At 29.7% G+C, this 22,783-nt stretch overlaps 2 protein-coding genes and 1 long non-coding RNA gene across 15 annotated transcripts in view; all 3 read left to right on the top strand.

Moving 5' to 3' along the window:
- The first annotated feature begins 253 nt into the window (after positions 1-253).
- Positions 254-751, top strand: LOC115034418. The gene is made up of 3 exons (XR_003839781.1): positions 254-420; positions 500-608; positions 671-751. It is a non-coding gene; the product is annotated as an uncharacterized LOC115034418 (long non-coding RNA).
- A 2,626-nt stretch (positions 752-3,377) lies between these two features.
- On the top strand, positions 3,378-10,719 carry LOC100569748. The gene is made up of 3 exons (XM_003241207.4): positions 3,378-3,621; positions 9,349-9,594; positions 10,270-10,719. The coding sequence occupies exons 1-3, from the start codon at positions 3,517-3,519 to the stop codon at positions 10,375-10,377; spliced, it is 459 nt and encodes a 152-aa protein (XP_003241255.2). The 5' UTR covers positions 3,378-3,516; the 3' UTR covers positions 10,378-10,719.
- A 2,406-nt stretch (positions 10,720-13,125) lies between these two features.
- LOC100166474 (annexin IX-like) overlaps positions 13,126-22,783 on the top strand; it is a 16,570-nt gene continuing 6,912 nt past the window's right edge. For 4 of the 13 annotated variants that reach the window (XR_003839743.1, XR_510228.3, XM_008179971.3 and 1 more), the window contains exons 1-5: positions 18,280-18,411; positions 18,498-18,557; positions 18,897-19,073; positions 21,729-21,933; positions 22,051-22,130. Coding sequence is in view for 9 of the 13 variants with exons in the window: in XM_008179971.3 (XP_008178193.1) it covers positions 18,537-18,557; positions 18,897-19,073; positions 21,729-21,933; positions 22,051-22,130 (483 nt within the window). In the remaining 4 variants the exon portion in view is untranslated. 13 annotated transcript variants of the gene reach the window in all.

Below are 22,783 nucleotides of genomic sequence, written 5' to 3'. Positions count from 1 at the left end.
AGATTTTTTAATGAAATGTCTACAGTAATAATGTGTTACCTACATTGTTTTTGAGGTAATAAAACCGAAACCTTATGACTAATATTGATTACAAAAAATGAAAAAAAAGTTATTTTGATATTATAATACCATCATGCGGTTAATACCATCATAACGTGTTTTGTTTTTTTTTTTATTAGTGTTAAAGTTTGAGCAACTACTAAGGTCATTAGCCCGTGGTATACTGTGGGGGAGGGTACTGCGTATAGATTTGTTTACACGGTGTGTGTGCAAAATCAGTAATTACTATACCAAATTCGCAGTTTATTTTTTCACGGAAATTCATTCACAATATTACTTACTATCGTTGGGCGTTATATTATTATGACTGTTAACCGGTGAACACGTGTATTTCCATGATGTGCAATAATAATAACGACTGTAAGTATATCGTCTACGACATTCATTGGCGCTGCTAATACTATATATACAATATTATAAAACATTAAATCATTTGCAGCCATATTGTAGCAATGCACATAAAGTTCGGAGAACAATAATTAATATAACAGCCATGTAAGAAGAAAATGACGCCAGCATGCGGAAAATCTACATCATATATACGTCTTGTAAGTTGTAAGTTTATATTATTACGATTATCTATAACTATATAGTATATATCTATTATTAGCTATTCTCGATGTGCGGTCCAATTCCAATGGGTAATAACAATAGTTAATATGATAAATTATTGCGATAATTAATATATGTGGTATATGTTGTATAATATTATAATATATACCTATCTACGTAGTAAACATCGGTGCTTTGTAAGTACATATATTTTAACTATTATTATATAATTATTGCATTTTTAGATTGAACACGAAATTCGTAATTACTAAACCAAAATTTGCAGTTTGCTTCGCAAAAATGCATTCGAAATATTATTATTGTTGGGTGTTATAATATTATTAATAGACAGTTAATACCGTTTAATACGTGTATTTCTATGCTTTGCAATAATAATAACGACTACAATTTTTATTGTGTTATAAATATTTATGAAATAATATTGGTTTTGAAATTGAATTCGTTATAATATATTATATTTAGTTGTTCAAGATTTAAATTTGATTTAAAATTTTAACAATAATTGTTTATTTATTATATTGATTTTATATATTATTATTTTAAATTTAAATTAAACGTCATTCGTTGGCGCTGCTAATACTATAAATTATAAAATATTATAAAACATTAAATCATGTACCATCAGCAATGCATATCAATTTCGGAGAACAAATCAAACAGCCATGTAAGACGAAAATGACGCCAGCACGCGAAAAGTCTACATCATATATACGTCTTGTATAAGTTGTAAGTTTATATTATTACGATTACCTATAGCTAAGTAGTATATATCTATTATTAACTACACGCGACGTGCGGTCTAATTTCAATCGGTAATAGGAATTAATGTCATAAATTATTGCTATTAATATATATAGGTAGTATAATAATATATTGTATACTATATATACCTATCTACGTAGTAAACAGCGGTGCTTTGTGAGTAAATATTTTGACTATTATTATTAATTATATAATTATTGCATTTTTAAATTGAACATAAAAAAAAGTAATTACTAAACCAAAAATTCGCAGTTTGTTTCGCAAAAATTCATTCACAATATTGTTGTATTATACAGTATTGTTGGGTGTTACAATATTATTATGACTGTTAACCGGTCAATAAGTGTATTTCTATTCTGTGCAACAGTAATACGTATACATAATAATTTTATTATTAATTTTTATTGTGTTATAGATATTTATAAAATAATATTGGTTCTGAAATTGAATTCGTTATATATTATACTTAGTTGTTCAAGATTTAAATTTAATTTTAAATTTTAAAAATTAGATTGATTTTATATATTATACATTTCGGAGAACAAATCAAACAGCCATGTAAGACGAAAATGACGCTAACGCGCGGAAAATCTACATCATATTATATACGTCTTGTAAGTTATAAGCAGTCCTGTAAAGAATACTTTTAAAAAGTACTTGAGTAAATACTCATATACATTTTTTTAAAGTATTTAAGATACTACTCAAATACTTTAATTGTAAAGTATTTCAAATACTACTCAAATACTTTGAAAAAAAATACTTGGTTTTTAAAGTGGGTTTCTATAATTATCGTAATATAAACACATAGGTAGTAGGTAATCTAATAGTTATCTAATAATTTTAAAGGGAATATTGTTATTCAAAATTCAATAACTTTTTTTAGAAATCTTGTTTTCACAAACCTCTGGGCTTCGGCTAACACAGAAATACAGAATATTAAATAAAACTATTATTCTATTATTGTAGTCGACAAAAATATTTTTCCAACCAATTATTTCGAATAAAAATAAAATGTTCGAAATAAAAAACCAAAGTATTCATCACCAAAAAGTATTTAATACAAAAAAAAGTATTTAAAACACCATTCAAAATACTTCATGCTGAAAGTATTTAAAGTTATTCAATACTTAAAAAAGTATTTGAATACTTTTACTAAAATACTTTACAGGACTGGTTGTAAGTTTATATTATTACGATTACCTATACCAGCTATATATTATATTATATTATATCTATTATTAACTACACACGACGTGCGGTATAATTTCAATGGGCAATAACAATTATTAATATCATAAATTATTGCTATAATTAATACAGGTGGCATATTATGTCGTATAATACTATACACCTATCTACGTAGTAAACAGCGGTGCTTTGTAAGTAAATATTTTGACGGCTCTGATGTATCACGCTTGCTGACGTGCGTCGTATCACATGTCCCGGTCGTTATCAACCATTCATGGCCTCGATCATTATGCACGTGACGATAAGATTCTCGTTTGTTATATTATCGGCCGTTTCAATCAAAATATTATATACATACAGCGATGTACAGGGTGTGACGGGAAGACCTGACGAGTGAACGGAAAAAAATGATTTGGAAAAACTTTAATCCACAAGTCGTGTAGTTTATTTTTTTTTTTGTGATTTCTTGAAACCTCGCTGTTTTTGCCAGGTAAAATTTATCAATCAAACGTTTTCTAAAAACCATATTTACATGTCAGCTATTTCAAAAATGTAAAAAAGATTTCCATCGGATTTAAACTTTTTATTTTAAGTATTAAAAATAAAAATAAAAAAATGTTACACGGTACGCGTGAGTCAAAAAAGGAAAAAAAAAATTTTTAAATGCTGACCAGACACTAGAACACATTAAGTCATTTCATTTGTCAGGTCTTCCCGTTACACCCTGTCACTCGTGTGTATATATATATGTTATATAATATGTATATGATAGAATGTTTATATAAATATTGTAACGGATGCACGCACGCGGGTCCTGCATCGTCGGCATGCTGTTTATCGCGGTTTACGCTCATCCAACTACGATTCTCGCCTGAACCAAAGTGCGCGGCGCCTCCGTCAAAAGTCCCGGAACGTTCGTCCAGCGCAGACATGAGACCCGACAGCAGACTCAAACTGAAAGCGGAATGCTTCGCCATCAACAGGTTGCAGCTGTTGGAATACGAATATCACACCGCACTCGACGACCTCAAAAAAGTGCGTAAATCGATTAACAATATAATAATAACAATTATTTTCACGATATTAAATTTAATGTTATATTTATACGATGTTATCGTGACGTTGGTACTTTAATATTTTCGCCTAGCTCACTATTATCTGTATATAGGACGTACACACCATACGGATATTACGTTATTTTACCCGTTAGGAATAATAATAATAATTATTATTATTATCGCAAGCAATATCCATAATTATATTTTATATGTATATATAAACGTATAATGTTAATAATATAAATTACAATAAACACGAAACCGCGTCCGACTTCAACAATACGCCATTACCTTTGCGTGTTCCTCCCTGCAGGTTTCGTTTATACACCTGTAATTGGTTTTACGTTATTAATAAAAAAATAAAATAAAAACAATTCTTATCAAGTATATCATACCGAAAAAATATCTTGTGTTTTGAGAACTATAATAATAATATCTCATAAAATGTTCGTGACAGTACTTTGACATAACTTACTGTGACGTGCTGTACATTATTATATTTTCGAGTGGTCATGAATTAAGGTTTGGTTGCAGTGTTTAAAATGATGTGATTGGTAAATTATATAAGTAAACATAAAATTAATTTCTTATAAATATAATTTATATTTATATCCAGTGATTTGTCGTTGTGGTGGGTGAGTACCCCATTATTATAGTGCCCATTATTAGTACCAACCACAACTCTAATCAAACTGTCAATTTATAATTTATAATGTTTGCGTAGATTTAATAATTAAAATAAAAAAAATCATATGTACCTGTATTGCAAGTTTACAACATATATTATTAATATAACATTAATTATTAATACAACAGAATTATACTCCAGTCTCCAATAACGAAACAATAACAAATTTATTTAGGTATTTTCTGTATAAAAAAACCACTTAAAATCTAACTAGTAACTATTGTACTTGTGTACTCGTATACCCACTTGGATCGTATAAAAATTATTTTGGAGGTAGTGTTCATAATACATACATATATATATATTTTATATTCAATATAACATAATTCAATTTCAATATATTTTTTATTTTATTATAACGTCCGCTATTTTCCAGTTGGCGATCTATTTTAAATTAATAATTGCATGATTTTAGTTCCCGTACTATTGGTTATAAAAGGTTGGGAATTAAATGCAATGGTTAAAAAAAATCATCAATAGTTGTACGTTTGTGGAGAATTCAAAATAAATTGTAATTTATACATTCAATTCTAAAAATAATTTTAAAAACTACACATATATGCGGTGCTTAGAACATACCATTTTAATTGCATTCGCCATTCAAATATGAATTTAACGTCAAGTTAAGTCAGCTATAAACTGATTTTTACAATATATCTACAGCAACTTCTATTAAATCAATATCATTGCAAATATATTATTTAAAATAGTAATTCAATGCAAAATATTGTATTCAAAATCACATATTTATTTAAGAAATTTATACTAATATCACTAAGAGGTATGCTAACATTTCGTTTTTAGTTAAAAATAGAAATAATATCAATTATTTCTAATAGTTGTAATTAATGTTATGATATTTTAAATTACCTACTTTAATATGAATAATCCGTTGTTTTTGTTGTGTTGTCTCTCATGATAATATAATATTGTGGGAAAAATATAAAATAAAATCGAAAAATGGTACCTTTAAATTAATCCTCTAACAATACGTCTTAAAGTGCCTTGGTACAGTTGTGGTTTTGTAATATTTTAAATACGAATTATTATGTTTATGAGAAATTTAAAACGTTTCTCTCGCAAGCGTTTTATCCACAGTTACCTTAAAGAGGAAGTCGTACCCACATATTGTGTTTTCTCCGTATTACCACATGATTTATAAAAATTTACGTCCTGCAGCAGTTACAATTTTGTGTTGTTAGCTTAACCATTAGAGTGAATTGACCTATTATCAAACTTAAATGTAAGAACATTATATGTATTCTCTCGTTGTTTTTTTGGTACGACGTCTTCTTAAGTTCAATAATAGGTAAGCTCACCATTATATTAAAAATTAACGAAGTAAATGGAGAACTGCCGAACGTACAAGTTTTGCTACGTTACACATTTCTGTGGCAGAGACAACACATGTGGATGAGACGTAGAATATTATATGTACTTACTTATAGGAACTGGCCAAATTAACCCGAGTAATTTTTTCGAGAATCTATATATACATTTCTTAAAATTAATAATAAAGTCCACGTAGTTCAAAGCACTTTTGATCATTACATTTCTACAGTTATTATAATTATAATGTAATACTCTGTTTGTAAAAACACGAAATGTCGACCCATTAAACGTGAACCTGCACAATCTGACACGGCTCACAATACGCTGTGGCTCCGTCCATAGTATACGATCTAAGTTATAACCATGTCTTCTATTAGCTCTATCCACGATGTAGTGAAAATAAAATAATATATAAGCCCGTGGTATATACAATTAGTGATTAAAGATAAATTGATAAAGTTAAAAAAAAAAATAACAATAATAATGAAATAATGAAATATAAATAGGTATTTTTGTGAAATGTTAGAAAATATAATAATAATATATTATTGGTTGTCCTGCTAAAAGTTTAAAGCATTATAGGACGTATAGGACGGTTGGCGTAAATATACATTTATGTATATATATATGGCCTTAATTTACATTTATAAAATACGAATAAAAGGAATAATACCTCGGATAAAACATATTGTGTATAATATGCTATATAATGTGTACCTATATAATATATTAATATATAATACTATATTATAATCGTTATCAGTGACGTGACGTGTGGAGGAAAACCTGACGGACAAAAGAGTTTAAAAAAAACGTACAGTATGTTATTTCGTGTACGCGTGTCGTTGAAACATAAGTTATTTCTATAGACTAAAGTGATTATGCCTATAACGCAGCTGTGCATAGTAAAATTATATAATACATTATAAATATTTATTGAATGTTTGTTTATCGTCGATAACCGATTACCAATGCCGATTGCCAAATGTCTGGCAGCTGAAATAATAATATTGACGGCGGAACTCTGGGCGAACGCGTTCGAGGACGGTGTTAAAATCCTCGTTTACGACTGCCCACACAATAATAACTATTGCGAAAAACATGTTATTATCATCATCTAGACTGCTTTGCTGGACACTGCCGCTTGCGTTTAAATTTTGACCGTTACGATCTTTTATCAATCGATGTGAAATCGTTTGATACGAAATAATATGCAGGGCCAAAAACACATCAGATTTCAGGCGACACTGCACTCATCAATTTAACTGCTGCCCTCGGGCCTTAACACATTTCCAAAGCATGGCGGTTGTAACACCCAAAATCCCACCTAATTTTATCTACCACTTACCTTATATACATTTATATTTGACACACATTTGCCATTCGCGAGACACATTTTGATTCTCAGGGGACACAGTATTTTAGGCCCTGATACATTGTGATATTATTATATTATTTAAATAATATGTCACATGTTTTGTTATTTGCACCTAACACGTATACGAGGGTGGATCAAGTTAGGCCCTCCCCCCTTCACAACATGACATTTTATTAGAAAACATTTTTACTTTCATATTATAACTTTGAGTTTGTAATTTGTATCGGTTTGTACGTGCACCTCATTGGCACTGGCACACACCACTGAGTGGCGTAGATACAATTTTTTTCTGGGGGGAGGGGGAGGGTTTGAAGTGTATTTATGATACAAGTTATCAGTTAAACTAAACGTCATTTTTATTTTGAATTAGTATTAGTAATTAGTGTATTAGTGTATTACATTTAACGATTTTATAATTGGTTTTCTTAAAATAAAAGTGGAAATAATCGGATAATTTCTATATAAAAAATATATAGCCCTGAACCAGGAGAGGGTGGACACCCCTTACCCTCCACCGTAACTACACCACTGGGCGCACATAATATATAATTTGTAATTCTTCATTTAAACCAACATTTTATAAATGTATTTTCTGTATTGATTTTAGTTAATTTGTACTATATTCTTATTTTTTTGCCAATTAAGATTGGACACCATGACGCCCTTTGTGATAACTAATCCGACCGTGATAAAGAATCAAAACTGGAAACAAAAGATAATTTTGCTTGCAGTTACTATTTGAAATTGTAAATTTTGTTTTGTACCAATAAAAAAAAAAAAATCAAACTAGCATTATTATTAAATACGAGTATACAACAGGGGTGGGTACGTGATTGAACAAAACATATTTATTTGTTGAAGATAAGTGTTTTATATTTTTTCAATGCCTGTTCATATTTCTCTGAAATGTTAAAAACATAAAAATAATTATTTTATTGGATACGTTATTCAATATTAAAATATGTATTGTCTTACGATTAAAAAATATATACAAACAAAATAATAATTGTGTTGTTCTTACATTACTCCCGTAAACAATAACACTTGTTTATTATATTTTAAGAAATTTGTACAATACAAATACAAACTGTACTTAAGTTTTCATAATTTTAAACGAACTTTATACCTATGCTCAGTTCTACCCAATAAGAGAATAACAATTTATCATAAATACGGAAGCAATAATATTATTACAAGGAATTTTGGTCATCCTGTTAATTTTACTGAAAATAAAAACAAACAATTAATAGAATTTATTCACCATATTATTATTATAACTAATGTAGTTATAAATAATAAAAAATATTTATTTTTAAATCGAAGGTCAATAATTAACTGTATTTCTCCAAGCAATAAAAAAATATAATATGATAACAGTGTGTTTAGAACGTTATTTAATATGAAACTAAAATTATTAATTGTTATATTAGAGATCGTACATGATAACTTACACGTAACAACTGAACTTAACAATAACCGATGATAATGATAACAATACTTATAGCAATAACAACACTTATAGGTACATTAGATTGACCTTTGAATGTAATAAATTTGTTAGCATATGTGATCGCAAAAACAATAAAATGTTGTGACCATTGTGTACTAAAATAACTAATAAGTAATTCCAAAGCAGTCCAATATATTATGTGTTTCCAGTTTAACAATAATAATAATAATATAAAAAAAAAACTGTCATGTAATAGTACTATGTAATACTTCAACATTAATTTTTCATATGTGTAATAAACTTAAGCTCACTTTTATTATTATACAATTTTAATATTTCATTTACCATTGCATCCAAATAAGGATTAACTTCAAATCGAAAATGCAGTAACCACCGCTACTTTTTTTTTTATTGTATGATCGTTTTACAAAAGTATCATAAGATATAAATAAAGTACAATTTGTCACAATATTGTTTTTAACGCTTATTATTGATCACCAATTTTAATTTTTGTTCGCTCGATCCACTTTACACAAAATCAACAATATTCTTAATATTCTAATAAAATTATGTCAATCTACAACAGAACGGTTTATTTACATGCTTACTTAGTACCTACACACATTGATATACCATAATACCAATTATATCCTCTCTTTTCAGCACAAGCCCCGCTTTTGAATGGAGGACCAATGTATATATATTTTAATGTATAATCTTCTTATTTTATAATATAATATGTTACTACAATTTTAATTTGGTGTCAATAAATCTATCCATCTATATTCTAATGAACATTGCATAAACAAAAAAAAAAGTTATGAAATTTATTTACGGAGTTATTTCTTTGACGCAGGATCAAATATCCTTCAGTATTCTCTCCGACGTCTGCCTGCCAGTGTCGCTACTAATCCTCGTAGTGGTGTGGGGTTACCAGTTGAACGCCATGACCATAGACACCGATAGCGGAGACAACCACACGATGTTACTCGTCTACGGCATCGGACTCATTGTGGTCTCGGGCACGGCATGCGTTTACATCGCCATACGAATGGCGGTAATGCGACCAGAAGTCGAGGTGACCACTTTTCTCCAAGGAGAGGTACAGTAGTATGTCATGATATATTTTAAAACTAAAGATTTATCACCAAGATTGTTGTATGGGGCATGTGTAATGCGCGTGTGGTGTTAAAAAATAAAATATGTGGATCTAAAGAAAAAGAAATTAGTTTTGAGTGGAAAATTTAATATTATTTTCCGTGGTGATAGACGGGATAAGGAATTTTTAAACAGTTTCAAAATTTAGTTCTAATAATATGGACTTGCCTGGTTGTTGCAGGGAGCCGTTCAATAATTGTTTTGTTTTATTTAACGCATAGTTTTATATTCGTAACGCAATAACGTCGGTTAAAACTGTGCAGACAATTATTCGAAAATACAACTGCAATGTCGGTAACAGCCACAAAAATTATTTTTCAAATATATTTTTGATCTCCTGTAAGACCATTTTTATGAACGAGATTTTTAATGTGCTTTGATTTAATACGATAAAATAACCAATGACGATCACTGTTAAACTATTATATATTTTACATTGACGTTTTGATAAAATATTGAACTTATACCACAATCGTTTAAAAATATTTAGTTCTCCATTATGTTATATAGTTATAGTTTCAGTATACAGTTTTTTAATAAATAGTACCTACCAGTTAATTGTATTAAAGATGATTGCATTAATATTTATATTGAATATGTGTTATATTTTAATTTTCAGATGAGACCTTTACATTCTGAACAAAAACGATCTCAGTGTTTTTACTATCAGACTATTCCTGAAATACACAGGACTGGTAAAAAACCAACCAACATTTTTATTGTGTAAAATAGGTATATTATATCAAATTAATATAATTTATTTGATGTGTTCATACTTATAGTCATATGATAATATAATTATTTTAATAGAAACGATTTACTAAAAGTTATTAGTGGTAAGTATTAGCTTAAATATGTTGTCTGTCTAATATTTTTATATCTGTATGTTGTTTTATTCTATTTTTATTCCGAAAGTTCGTAGTACTTGTAAACTGATCAGTATTAATGCTGAACCTATGTGTATATATTATGTGACTTTCAGTTAGTTTATAGTTTTTTTTTTTATATTTTAGAAATTATACTGTAAATATTTATGTAAATAAAAATATATTATGTTTAACTTAACGAACGTAATTTGTATTCTACTTATAACAACAACACCTGAGACTGAACGAACGTTGATGTTTAAATAGCTGGTTTATTGTATGGTTTTTTATTAAAATGTATTGTAACGCGTTTTCAACTACGGCGGTTTGTATAGGCAATTTTAATACACTCATGTGTAGAAACCACATTTTGTAATATTCGACGTAGTTGCACGGCGCTTTCACTTGTTCCTCCTAATAATTACAATATTCCCAAATATAAAATTAAAATAATGTACACTTGTTCAATGATTTTTGTTCACTTCTGTTGTTATGGCGTAATAATAATATTACAGATTTAATTTATTTCAAGTAATAGATTAAGAACTTCAGTCAAACCATCCGAGTTCAGAAAAACACTAAGTAATAATTTCAATGAATACTAAATAATAAATGTTTTATGGTTATTGGTATTATCGGCAGGTGTAAGTACTAAAATTCATTATTTTAATTATTATATACGACAAATTAACATTGTATTATTTTTAAATTGTAAACGATGTATTGTAATTCGGTATAACTATTAGTTGGAAGTCAATTTTCAATGAAAAAAACTAGCATTATTCTATATTTTCACGCTGAATGCAATTAAACAAGGTCACTGTAGGAAAACGATATTATTAAATTGTTTTTGTTATTAGCATTTTATTATTGTTGTAAAACGCTTATAATATTATATCTATAAAGGACAATACTCAATCGTACAATACGTTCTATAATATATTATTATAACAACTAACACAGTAACGCGTATTGATTAATAAAGGTAAATTCCTACAAAGTTTGAGTCACGAAATATATATTATAGAAATAAAGAAGACTAAAAACTTGGCAGTAGCTAAACACGACAAAAAAAGTTCACCGAAATATTGATTTCAATAACTAGAAAAATCTTCAGTGAAGAAAATACTATACTTACTGAAACGTATAACGATACCTAATCCCGAAGCAATAGAAACAGAGAATTGACCCGATAGTTTTAACAGAGATGATGATTGGAAAATACAAGCAAGTCTCACAGGAATTGATTCGACCTAATTAAAAGAATGTAACATAGATGAAAAGAGCTTAGAGCACGACTATAGTACAGCGGTTAATAAAGTGGCACATCAAAAATGCTCGTGAACGACGTGACAGACAGAACTGTCGAAAATTTCTTGGGAAATTCGAAAAGCTATACCAGTCAAACCACTGTTTGGTTTCAATTTTAGAGAGGAGTTGCATTATACTTTCGTTGAAATTCATTAAAACAATCCTATTACCCCCCCCCCCTCACACACACCCGCGCGCGCACGCTTTGCTCTGCTCGAAATCCAAAAATGGTATATTATATTATTATGATTTATTCATCATTAACGTTCTCGATATCGATTTCGAGAGCGAATACCGTTGATTTGTCAATGACTTATCACCAGTGTGTTGGGCAGTAACGTAACACAAATTACAAATTTCTGTAAAGAAATTATACTTTCGCAGTAAGGCTGCAGTAGTAATTTCATTCAATTTGATTTAAATGAACGTAATTGCAACAAAATTTCTTTTTAAAAGTAATATTTCTATTGAGTAACGTGTCATTTTTCACTTTATTTAAATATGTTGTGTATGTATAATGTATGACAAAAACTAGGGGCTAGGTTATGAAAGAAAAATTGATAATCAATAAAATGTATTTACGATTCCGAAAGTCTTAAATGATAAATAATAACCAAAAATATTATTAAAAGATCCCAGGATTTCATATTTATACATTTTGTTCATGTATAGCATTAGGTTATTATCAACGTACCTAACAGTGGCGCACACTGGTTCAGAGGGTCCAAGGGTATCAATTTCTCTGATTTTTTTGGCGGTTGAGTGGGTGGACCCTGTCACCTGGCCCCAAAATATCTACATCATAGAAATTCTACCAATTATTAAATTATTAAAAATAAACTATTGAATAATCTATAGGCTATAGCCATTAGCCTATTAGCCAATATAGAGGTAACTGATTCCATACGCTGCCACTATTTATTTTTGAGTGTGCGCCACTGGACTACCGACTACTTATTAGTCGTTATGGAGTGATTTTGTAATTTATTTTTTTTTTTAATTAACGTTAATTGTAACGCCCCACTTTTTGAATTAAAAATGTAAAGTAACGTGATAAAAACAATGTCGGGTGACGCGAACGTAATTTAAGCACAAATAGTTAATGTAACGAGAAACGTAATTTTATTACTTTTCAAAAGTAATGTTTACGCCCAACACACTGCTTATCACTTAAGCGTTCTACTTTTTAATCACACCGTATACAACACCGCTGTAATGCGGTACGGTCCGTGGTAGGTATATGTTATTGAACATACAAAAATAAAAATCGATCGACGAATGGCGACAGCGTTACGGCCTGTAAGCAGTCTGTCTGGCACCGTTGCGGGCGAACGATCGCACAATACAATATTATTATTATCATTATAATATTATTATAGTCTTATTCCGTTCGGCGCAGTGTGCACACACAAACGACGTGCAATTTTCGGGCTCTGATCCTACTGCGGGTGAGTACACGGAAATATTATTTAAACAATAATAATGTTAAAACGATGATGGTAATATTATTATTATATTATAATTTTATTTATAATTTGATGTTTGAGAAAATTCAAAATATCGCGGTGATTTATGATCAATATAATATTATTGTTTCGTGTGCTGCGGAATGACATTATTTAAATGCCGTCCGTATCTCGACTTACCTATATAATATTATTGTATTTGAACGCAGCCGATTGAGGGTCACGGTCAGGGTTATGTTGGCAATAATATTATATTATTATTATCTTCTTGCGTGTACCTACTTATGATCACGTCATTTTAATAATATGTAAATACCTGTTCATCTATTGCAGACTGTCTTATCGTTGTAACACTTGTACGAGTAGATATTGACTCACGCTTACACGAAACATAGGTAATATTTTCTCTTATCCGCGTTGACCTTGAATATTCAATTGTAAGGCAATGATTGGTCATTGTCGCCACGGTGCGGTACGGCACGAATTCGTATCTTAAAAAACGTTTAAGCACATAGAAATAGATTATAAATAAAGTTTTTACTTTTTACAGTTTCGTGAAATGCGAAAATTGTAACGCAGATGATAGTTTGTGCGCCTACGTAGATCATTAGGCCCATTTTTGTTTTTGTCGAATTTTCAAAAATATTTCAGACAATTGTTTTTGAATTGTACAACGATTGGTGAACGCTTCGACTGTTGCTACATCTTATCTAAAAGCAATGTTTCCCATTTGATTAGTGTAATAGTTATTAGTGTAATGGGGTCGTGACATTTTTTTAATTAATTAATACAAAAACTTACATTATTTACCTACATGTATTTTAAATCATAAAAAAAGTTTTTACAGTGTTCGTGATATTCATACCTAATATTATTTTAAAAAAATATCAGGAAATCACTGTAGCCTGTAATATTGAGCAAAACAGTGTTTAATGTAATTAGTTTTTTTTTTGCTTTTCGTCCTTTTAGACATTTCTGCAGGCTGAAATATATTACTTATATGAATACTTTCATAGGCATCGCTAGAACTGTTACGCGTATTCTATACAAAACTATAGAGATGAAAGTTTAGATAATTAATATTGTCACACTTATAATATTGTAATATTAATAATTGTACATATACTATTATATATAAATAAAAGTTATAACAATATTTGTAAATTAAATATTTATACACTTAAATACAATCACTTAAAAGTTAAAAGTCTAATTTCATAAATCTATATTATGATATTAATATTTGATGTATTATATTATTGTAATATAAGATACTCGTTACACGTAACACGTAGCGACGTTACCTGTAGTAACTATTATAGTTCACCATAGATCTAAAATATATTATGAATCAATACTTTTAATTTGTCTTTATGACTGTGCGGGTACAACGACTAGTTCAATAATCAAAGGTGAGCAAGTTAATGAAAATAATTAACTCAAGTTAAGTTAAGTTAAGAGGACACAAGATCGATAAGTTAAAAGTTATCAGTTAACAAATTATAAATTGAACTCGATAAGTTAAAAGTTAATGTAGAAAAAAATGTTCACTTACTTAACTCAGTTTAAAAAAAGTTAATCTATTTTTTTTTTAATTAGTATGTAAATCACATAAAGAGTGGATGTGTCTTTCTAGTTTCTAATTTATAAATTATAAAAAAACAATTTTATTGAACTTTTATCATAATGTACACTGTATACCCTTTTACTTTTACTTTACTATTATTTGTTAATTTAAATTATACTCATCTCAAATTAATAATTTAACAAATAAATATTTTATATCGTACCTATAGCAGTTGAATTTCATAATACGTGAAGATGAGTACACGACTTTCATAGTATATATTATAAGTTATATTACATTAAAACATAACAATTGTCAATTTGTAGTTTAAAATTATTAATTTTATTAAAAACATTTATAATCGAAACTCACATAATATATAATTTACAAATTAATAAAATATATTAATATACACTAAATTATGTTATCAAGAAAAAGAACAGATATGTTTGTGTTTTTGTATTGAATTATATTTATTTTATACTGATATAGTAATATTTACATATAAATTAAAAATTTTGAAAATGTTTTTAACTTGATGGATTTTTTTAAAATCATCTGAGAAAAGCTAAGTTATTTCAATTGTAAATTAAACTAGTTAAGTTCATGAGTTGATTAGAAAATAAACTAACTAGTTAAGTTAAAAAGTTAAAAAAAAATTTTTTAACTAGTGCCCACTTTTGTCAATAATTATTAATAGTTATATTATAATAACTACTGACCTAACTATACCTAAGACAATTTGAAACAAAATATTTGCTAAACAAATTATGAAATTGTTTGGATACCTACCTATCTACTATAATAAATATGTTATATTTTTATACTATATAATAATATGGTCCCGGGTTTTCACCGCCATAAAAAATTTATAAACTTTTTAAATACTCGTAGTTTTCTCGTCGTTGTGTTGGTGTAACGCGAAGTACATTTCGTACCACAGCTGGACCGACAGCTTCGCGTATTTTGTGAGTATGTGTCACTGGCGTAATTCCAAGGACAGCCATAATATTCTTCTATAGAACGAAATAATATATATATATAAATATTCACCACGCACGTCCAACCTTCAAACTTAGCATATAAGTTGCATACACACACATTGTTCGTTATTAAATGCAAAATCGTTTTTCATTGCGTTTTAATGACGTGTGTTTGTACCTGCAGGTATAGAATGAATAATACAATTTCACTTTCGATTAATGAGCGCACAACGAGACTTGGTATAATCCCTCGCGTAGGTGTCCATCATGATCAATGCATATTTTTGATGAATCATTTTTTTTTTCATTATTATTATTATATATATTTTATTAAAATTGAGTCATACATTTTTGAACCACTGTTAATAGTTATAATCAGACACTAATTAAAGAGAAACGTTTTTTTTTTTTCGTGCAATGCTTTGATAGAGTGAGACTCATATAGTATGACGAGTGAACAGGAGTGAACCGTTGTACGAGATGAACTTTCGTCGTGTACATTAACAAAATATTTAAGGTATGTGCTAATAAAACTGGTGATGATGGTTCAAACATGTTTCTTCTCTGATGCATACCTATATTGGCTGTTAAATTGTATTGTTGTATATTTATCAACGTTTAAAACTACACATGTATAATTTACCTATATGGCTATTATTGGCTATTATATTATGTATTATTGAATAGTGATTATAATATGTCGAATACTTCAGATAATATCAAACAGTGAGTGTGTTGAACATCAATGGGAATTTTATAATAGGTTTGAGCTTATATATTTGTCAACCCAAATATGTATTTAGATAAAAAGATAAATATCTATAATTATTTATATATGACTAATTGTTATTAACTATTGTTATAGGATTTAAATACCAATGTTAACGTTTTAATGAATACGGATGACTAACTCATAAGCCTAATATTATGCCACATTACCACACTCGTAATTTACATTTGCAAAATTGTCATGAAAAGATTAACCGAATAAAATTCGTTTTGGCGTAGGTATTCAAAAAGAGAGCAATGATGAGGCGATTTGCGATTACCGTTCCCTTTTGCCATATTATTTTTTACAATATAAATTCACCGGAAATAACCCTCAGTTTTAACATCTAATTCCATGTTGAATAAATAAAATGTTGATAAATATTACTTGTAGTTTAAAAAAAACGTAACAATTTTATAATTTATAGGTACATTTAACAAGTCATTTAACAAGACGTTTAACAAGTCAAAAAGAATTTTATTTTCGTATACATATAAATACTAAGTACAATATGCATAATCAACAGTTGAGAATATAATCTGAATTTTTCAAGATATTATTTTACTCGTGTAGGTATTATACTATAAGTACATTATATTTGTGTAGTTCGATGGTTAATTACACATTTCAATTTTCAATATACTTGTTTGAACTTCGAACTGATCGAGCTCACTGTATAATTCCAAAATAGCGTAAAAAAATGTTTAAACATTTTGTTTTAATTATTTGGCAACAGTGAATAACCGACAAAAATTACATACATACTGGCATACTATTCAATATTTTTCCAAAATTGAGGAATCATAGATAATATTATGTTTTTATTGTTGATTTGCGTTTCTATGACGATAAAAATCGGTTAAGCGAAATTTGTTACGGTTTACAGAAAAAAAAGTCGTATCCAACCCAAAAACCGTATCGATATGTCAAACGACTTTCGCGAATAAAATATCGTAGTGATGAATTCTTTACGAAAGATATTTCCATCTAAAATTAATAGTAAATTACGTTTCTCTTGCGTGTCACCGTCACGTTTATGTTTCAATAAAATAATATTGCGACAAACGTATTGTAATATTATATTGTATATATTATGTACGTATAATGTGACTGCACTCTCAAAGAAAACGGCTCATCGTCATGCGGTAAGTGGTGTCGGCGGTGCGACATAATCTGAATATATTATTATCGTTCTGATGTTTTGAAAAAAAAAAAAAAACGCACACAAAAATAAGTGCCCCGAATCATTGGTCGTTTAAACTAAACACTATATTGTCGTTATCCGGGACACGGGCGCACATTTTTTGAATTCCTATATCAACTAAACGCCGCCGCCGCCGCCGCACAATAAATAACGCGTCCGCGACAAACGAGCCCTCCGCAGAATACAATAAACGCACACCGAACGAATCAATTAAAAATAAATTTGTGATTTGGGAGCGGCGGTCCTCGCCCGTTGAACAAAAACCTCACGTACTTAATAATGTTATAATACATATTATTATGTATACTATATGGCTGTACACAGGACCGTCCTATATGGCAGATAGTGCACATTATTATTATTATTATATTTTGCTACTATTCGACGCCGGGAATGCGTTGCTCGCGGAGGGGGGAGGCGGCGCGATCGCCTGCGGCTAAATATCATCACGTCTATTCTTTTTTTCCATCGCTGCGATGACTCACGCTAAATTTTGTACGCCGACAGACGGCAAACATTATAATGCGCTCAGTTTGTGCCGGCCAGTCAACGGGTTAACTGCCTATACGACATAAATATTGATACATTTCGTTACGTAGGTACCTATTATACCTGTCTTATGGTATATCGTACATTTTCACCGTCCGCGCTTTATTCATTTTTATTATTTTTTGGTTTTAGAACTCCGTCGGCGACACTACACCATCCGATAATATCAACATGACTTACTACACGACCAGGGTAAGTCTATATTATCGTACGATTGTGCTTATTATTATCATCGTCCCAGTCACGGGCAACATAATATTATCCTTACACCCGTAACGGATGCACATCGTCGCAAAGATGCGGTCCACGATAGCTGATAATCAGGGGCTCCGTTTCGGACTTCACGATAGTATTTACACGCTAGCTTAGCCGAAATTGGCACGATATACGGTATTTTGCGGTATTTTAATACCGCAGAAACGTCTGTTGATAGTCGAAAAATATTTCCAGTTCCAATGACCCGGTTAGGGTACCTACGCGGTTTATTCACATCGAATTGTTATTTAATTTTGTTTGTATTTTCTCGTGCAGTGCACTCCCACGGTCCGCCCGGCAGCCGATTTCGACGCCGAAGCCGACGCCGCCGTACTTAGGGCAGCCATGAAAGGATTCGGTACGGACGAGCAGGCCATCATCGACGTGCTGGCAAGACGGTCCAACACTCAGAGACAGGAGATCAAAGAAGCTTTCAAGACACTCTACGGAAAGGTAATAAATAATAAATATATTGAAGAGTGCATAATAAAGTGGATACCATCCATTTCTCTCTCTCTCTAACATATATATATATATATATATATATATATATTATAACGAGAATGCACCAAAGAGAGAGTGTCGAGATGCTGCGTGGTTTACTATTTTCTGGAGAAAGTCCGAGACTTCTCGTAAAATTACGTTTACTTATTTGACATAATTCATCATAGTACGATGTGGAGAGTATAATATTATGTGGGACGTTGAAATTATATTATCGGGCCCTCGTAGTTCTGCGTGCCCAGGCACAGTTTGTACAATCGATCGGATATATCTATAGCGGTTGGTTTGACCTTAAATACATTTAAAAAATGTTTTAAAAAAACACACAATAAACACTTAATACTATTATAATAGATACCTACTATTAATAATACTATATAACTCGGTATACCTACGTACAATGAACAACAATGATAATTATTACTTTTATATAATAGAAGCACACTATAATAGCAGTACATAATGCACTTCAGTTTATTAATAATTATTATATTGGTTAGTTGCGTGTTCTGCGATAATGTGAGTCGTCTTGGTTGACTTTCGTTTATGTAGGAGTGCAAGGCCCCCCCAAAAAAATCGAACCTAGGTATAATACCTACGTACCTATATAATCTACGTTTTTGATCTATGCTGCAGCGTGTAAAGTTAATGGTACAGGATATCGTATATTATTGCAATAATGTAAATTTTTAGTGGACGAATAATTAATAGAAAACAATGAATGTGACGAAATCGCAGAATGCCGATGTGTACATTGCAATGTAATTATTTTATCGTGCGTAGCTTATGAATAGATATTATACGGTATTTGATAATATTGTTATAAACTTTTGTACGACGTGTATCGCACTTTGTTTCGACGATAATATACCTATATTTGTTTACCTATTGTCGTTGTATATAGGTTTACCGACACAGTGTACACTGTACATAATATACACAATAAATATTTTTAGGTAGGTACGCGAGAAATCGGCTGATTTGTGATACATCAGTGTTACCTATAGCGAAATTCTAATATAATAGTATTGGAACGCGGATAGCCGATATAGGTAGTGCATGAATTGTGACAGGGGGGGGGGGGGGGAGAAGTAGCACTTCTTTTTTTTGAAAATAGTTTAACACATCTCCTAATATTATATTTCAATCAATAGGATATTTAAAACGTCAGGCACACAATTTTAAACTCTTGCATAGCTCGTATTATATATATTTTTTTCAATCCAAGCAATAGTCTATTAAATAATTTAGGTACTCCTCAATCATATCACTACTATTCCCCCCTTTTTTTGTAAAAATATACACATTACCTCAAACATTTTTATCACGTACAACGTACCTACTATAATAATATGTATATGAGTGTGTTATTTTTTTGCTTTGAATCTGAAATCCAAACTAAGGTAAATACATTTTAGTTATATCACGGAGACCATTGATTTAATGGTTTCATTATTAAAAACGATAATAAACATAACATTTTATTGCGCTACATATTACTGTCCTGAAAACAAATTACAATTTAATTAGTTACGAATACCTGATAATCGAGCTCATAATTTACAAATTTAAATTTAATACAAATGAGTCTGGCATAAAAATAACTATTACTACTATACTAGCCACTAGATACTAGGAGATACCTAGGTATTTGTTATTATCGATGTTGAAACACTGATATATTATTGATGAATCTGTCTCATCAGATATCACACTTCTTTTCGTTTTTTTTCTAATTAACACGGCATATATTATTCGATACTTTCAATTTTAAAAAATATAATATTACAAATTAATAATTTAGTATCAGTTAAACATAGAACATATTTCATACTATAAAATCATATCTATAATTTAATCAAAACCGTACTGCTATATTTTTCTATTAATAATATATATATACATTTATAAAGATGTTACATGGTGATTATACAGCATTATTACTATTGAACTTAAGATAAAGTCCGCTTAATTAAAAGTTCAAATAAATGTGACTGCTACTAATGAATCGCTAGTAGTGATAAAATTAAAATTATCCGAAATTAAACAACTTCTGATCAAATATCATTTATAATTATCAATGTTACACGCGCGTTATAGACTTTGAAGTTTATTTTATAATAATGTAAATATGAATGTCTATTATACTGCAGCACAATATATGCACAAAAGAAGATAATACTATAATTTTTATTTATTTATTTTTATTCAAATATTCATTATGTAGATAATATCTTAATTTGAAATGCGTTGGTATATTATTATAATAAATAATTAAATATTTAAGAAAAAAGATAAACGCTAATTTTCCAACAAAATGTCAAATTATTTAATTTTAATTGTTTTAAAGTATTCAGCTTAATAATATATTATCTATGGTACAGCATACCATACAATAATTTCTATTGTTTTTCGCAATGCCTGGTGTATTTTTAACACATAATAATATAATCACAACCAGTTCGTTCAAGAACGCATCGTACATAATGCATCATTATTATATTGTGATACATTATTTATTATATCTGTGTGTACTACATCGTAACCTTGTCAAGGGGAATGTGTTTAAAAAATAATTATAACGTACGTTTCTTTGCCGTGCAGGATTTAATCGACGATCTGAAGAGCGAACTCGGTGGGAACTTCGAGAACGCCATCGTCGCTCTGATGACTCCACTTCCGGAGTTCTATGCCAAGGAGTTGAAAGACGCCATCAGTGGCGTGGGCACTGACGAAGAGGCCATTGCCGAAATTTTGGGCACTCTCAGCAACTTCGGAGTCCGAACCATTTCCTCTGTCTACGAAAAACGTAACAACAATAATAATAATAATAATAATACATTATTAGTGCGAACCTTTAATCGAATTTCGCATAGCGCTGCAGCTGTTAAACTTCGTATTTATTCATAATATTATCGTTTTACAGAATACGGAAACTCGTTGGAAGACGATTTGAAATCCGACACTTCGGGATCTTTCCAGAGGTTGTTGGTGTCTTTGTGCTGTGTAAGTAACGATCGTAATAATATGTAGGTATAGGTGTATTGTACATCGATAAAAACTATCTTTGAAAGACAAACTGAATAATTACGTTTGATATATTATTATCTGTCGTGCACGCAACGCAACAGATTAACACAATATCAACGTTATCTCTACTCAGGTATAATACTATAATATAATGCTTCAGTAGACTACCATTTTATAAATTGTTTGGTAAAAAGTGTACGGTTGTGGGCTCAGCTACAGTGTTATTTCAAAATTTATGAAATTATTTTGATGGATTGCTAATAAGTAAAATTCGAGTGTTAAGATACAAGATTCGATGCAATCTCACCATTACTTTATCGAAATTTGATTACCGATATTATATACACAGTGAAACTGGATGATGACAAAAAATGTATAAATTCCTGGTTAAATTGTATTTTACATAGGTTTGATTTGGTTAAAGTAAGAAAGTACCTTAATACGTATAATATACAAAACGATTGGGCATAACGGCAACGTACATATTTATAATAATATATTGGTGTTAAGAGCAACTTAAGGCGGTTCCAGTCAGAATTGTCTGTCTTTGTCTAACACACATGCAACATAGTATTATAGACGTGTTCTATATTGACAACAGACCAATTAATCTAGTGAAGCGATTAGAA

The sequence above is a fragment of the Acyrthosiphon pisum genome, chromosome A3, assembly GCF_005508785.2.
Source record: "Acyrthosiphon pisum isolate AL4f chromosome A3, pea_aphid_22Mar2018_4r6ur, whole genome shotgun sequence".
NCBI lineage: Eukaryota > Metazoa > Arthropoda > Insecta > Hemiptera > Aphididae > Acyrthosiphon > Acyrthosiphon pisum.
The sequence above is the reverse complement of the archived record's forward strand: the minus strand, read 5'-3'. Positions and strand labels throughout refer to the sequence as shown.

What these genes read in the sequence shown, in the direction of transcription:
- LOC100569748 (XM_003241207.4), top strand. Translation starts at nt 3,517, where the DNA reads ATGAGACCCGACAGCAGACTCAAACTGAAAGCGGAATGCTTCGCCATC. An exon ending in CACTCGACGACCTCAAAAAA is followed by an intron (nt 3,622 to 9,348) that starts GTGCGTAAATCG and finishes TCTTTGACGCAG; the next exon opens with GATCAAATATCCTTCAGTAT. An exon ending in CCACTTTTCTCCAAGGAGAG is followed by an intron (nt 9,595 to 10,269) that starts GTACAGTAGTAT and finishes TTTAATTTTCAG; the next exon opens with ATGAGACCTTTACATTCTGA.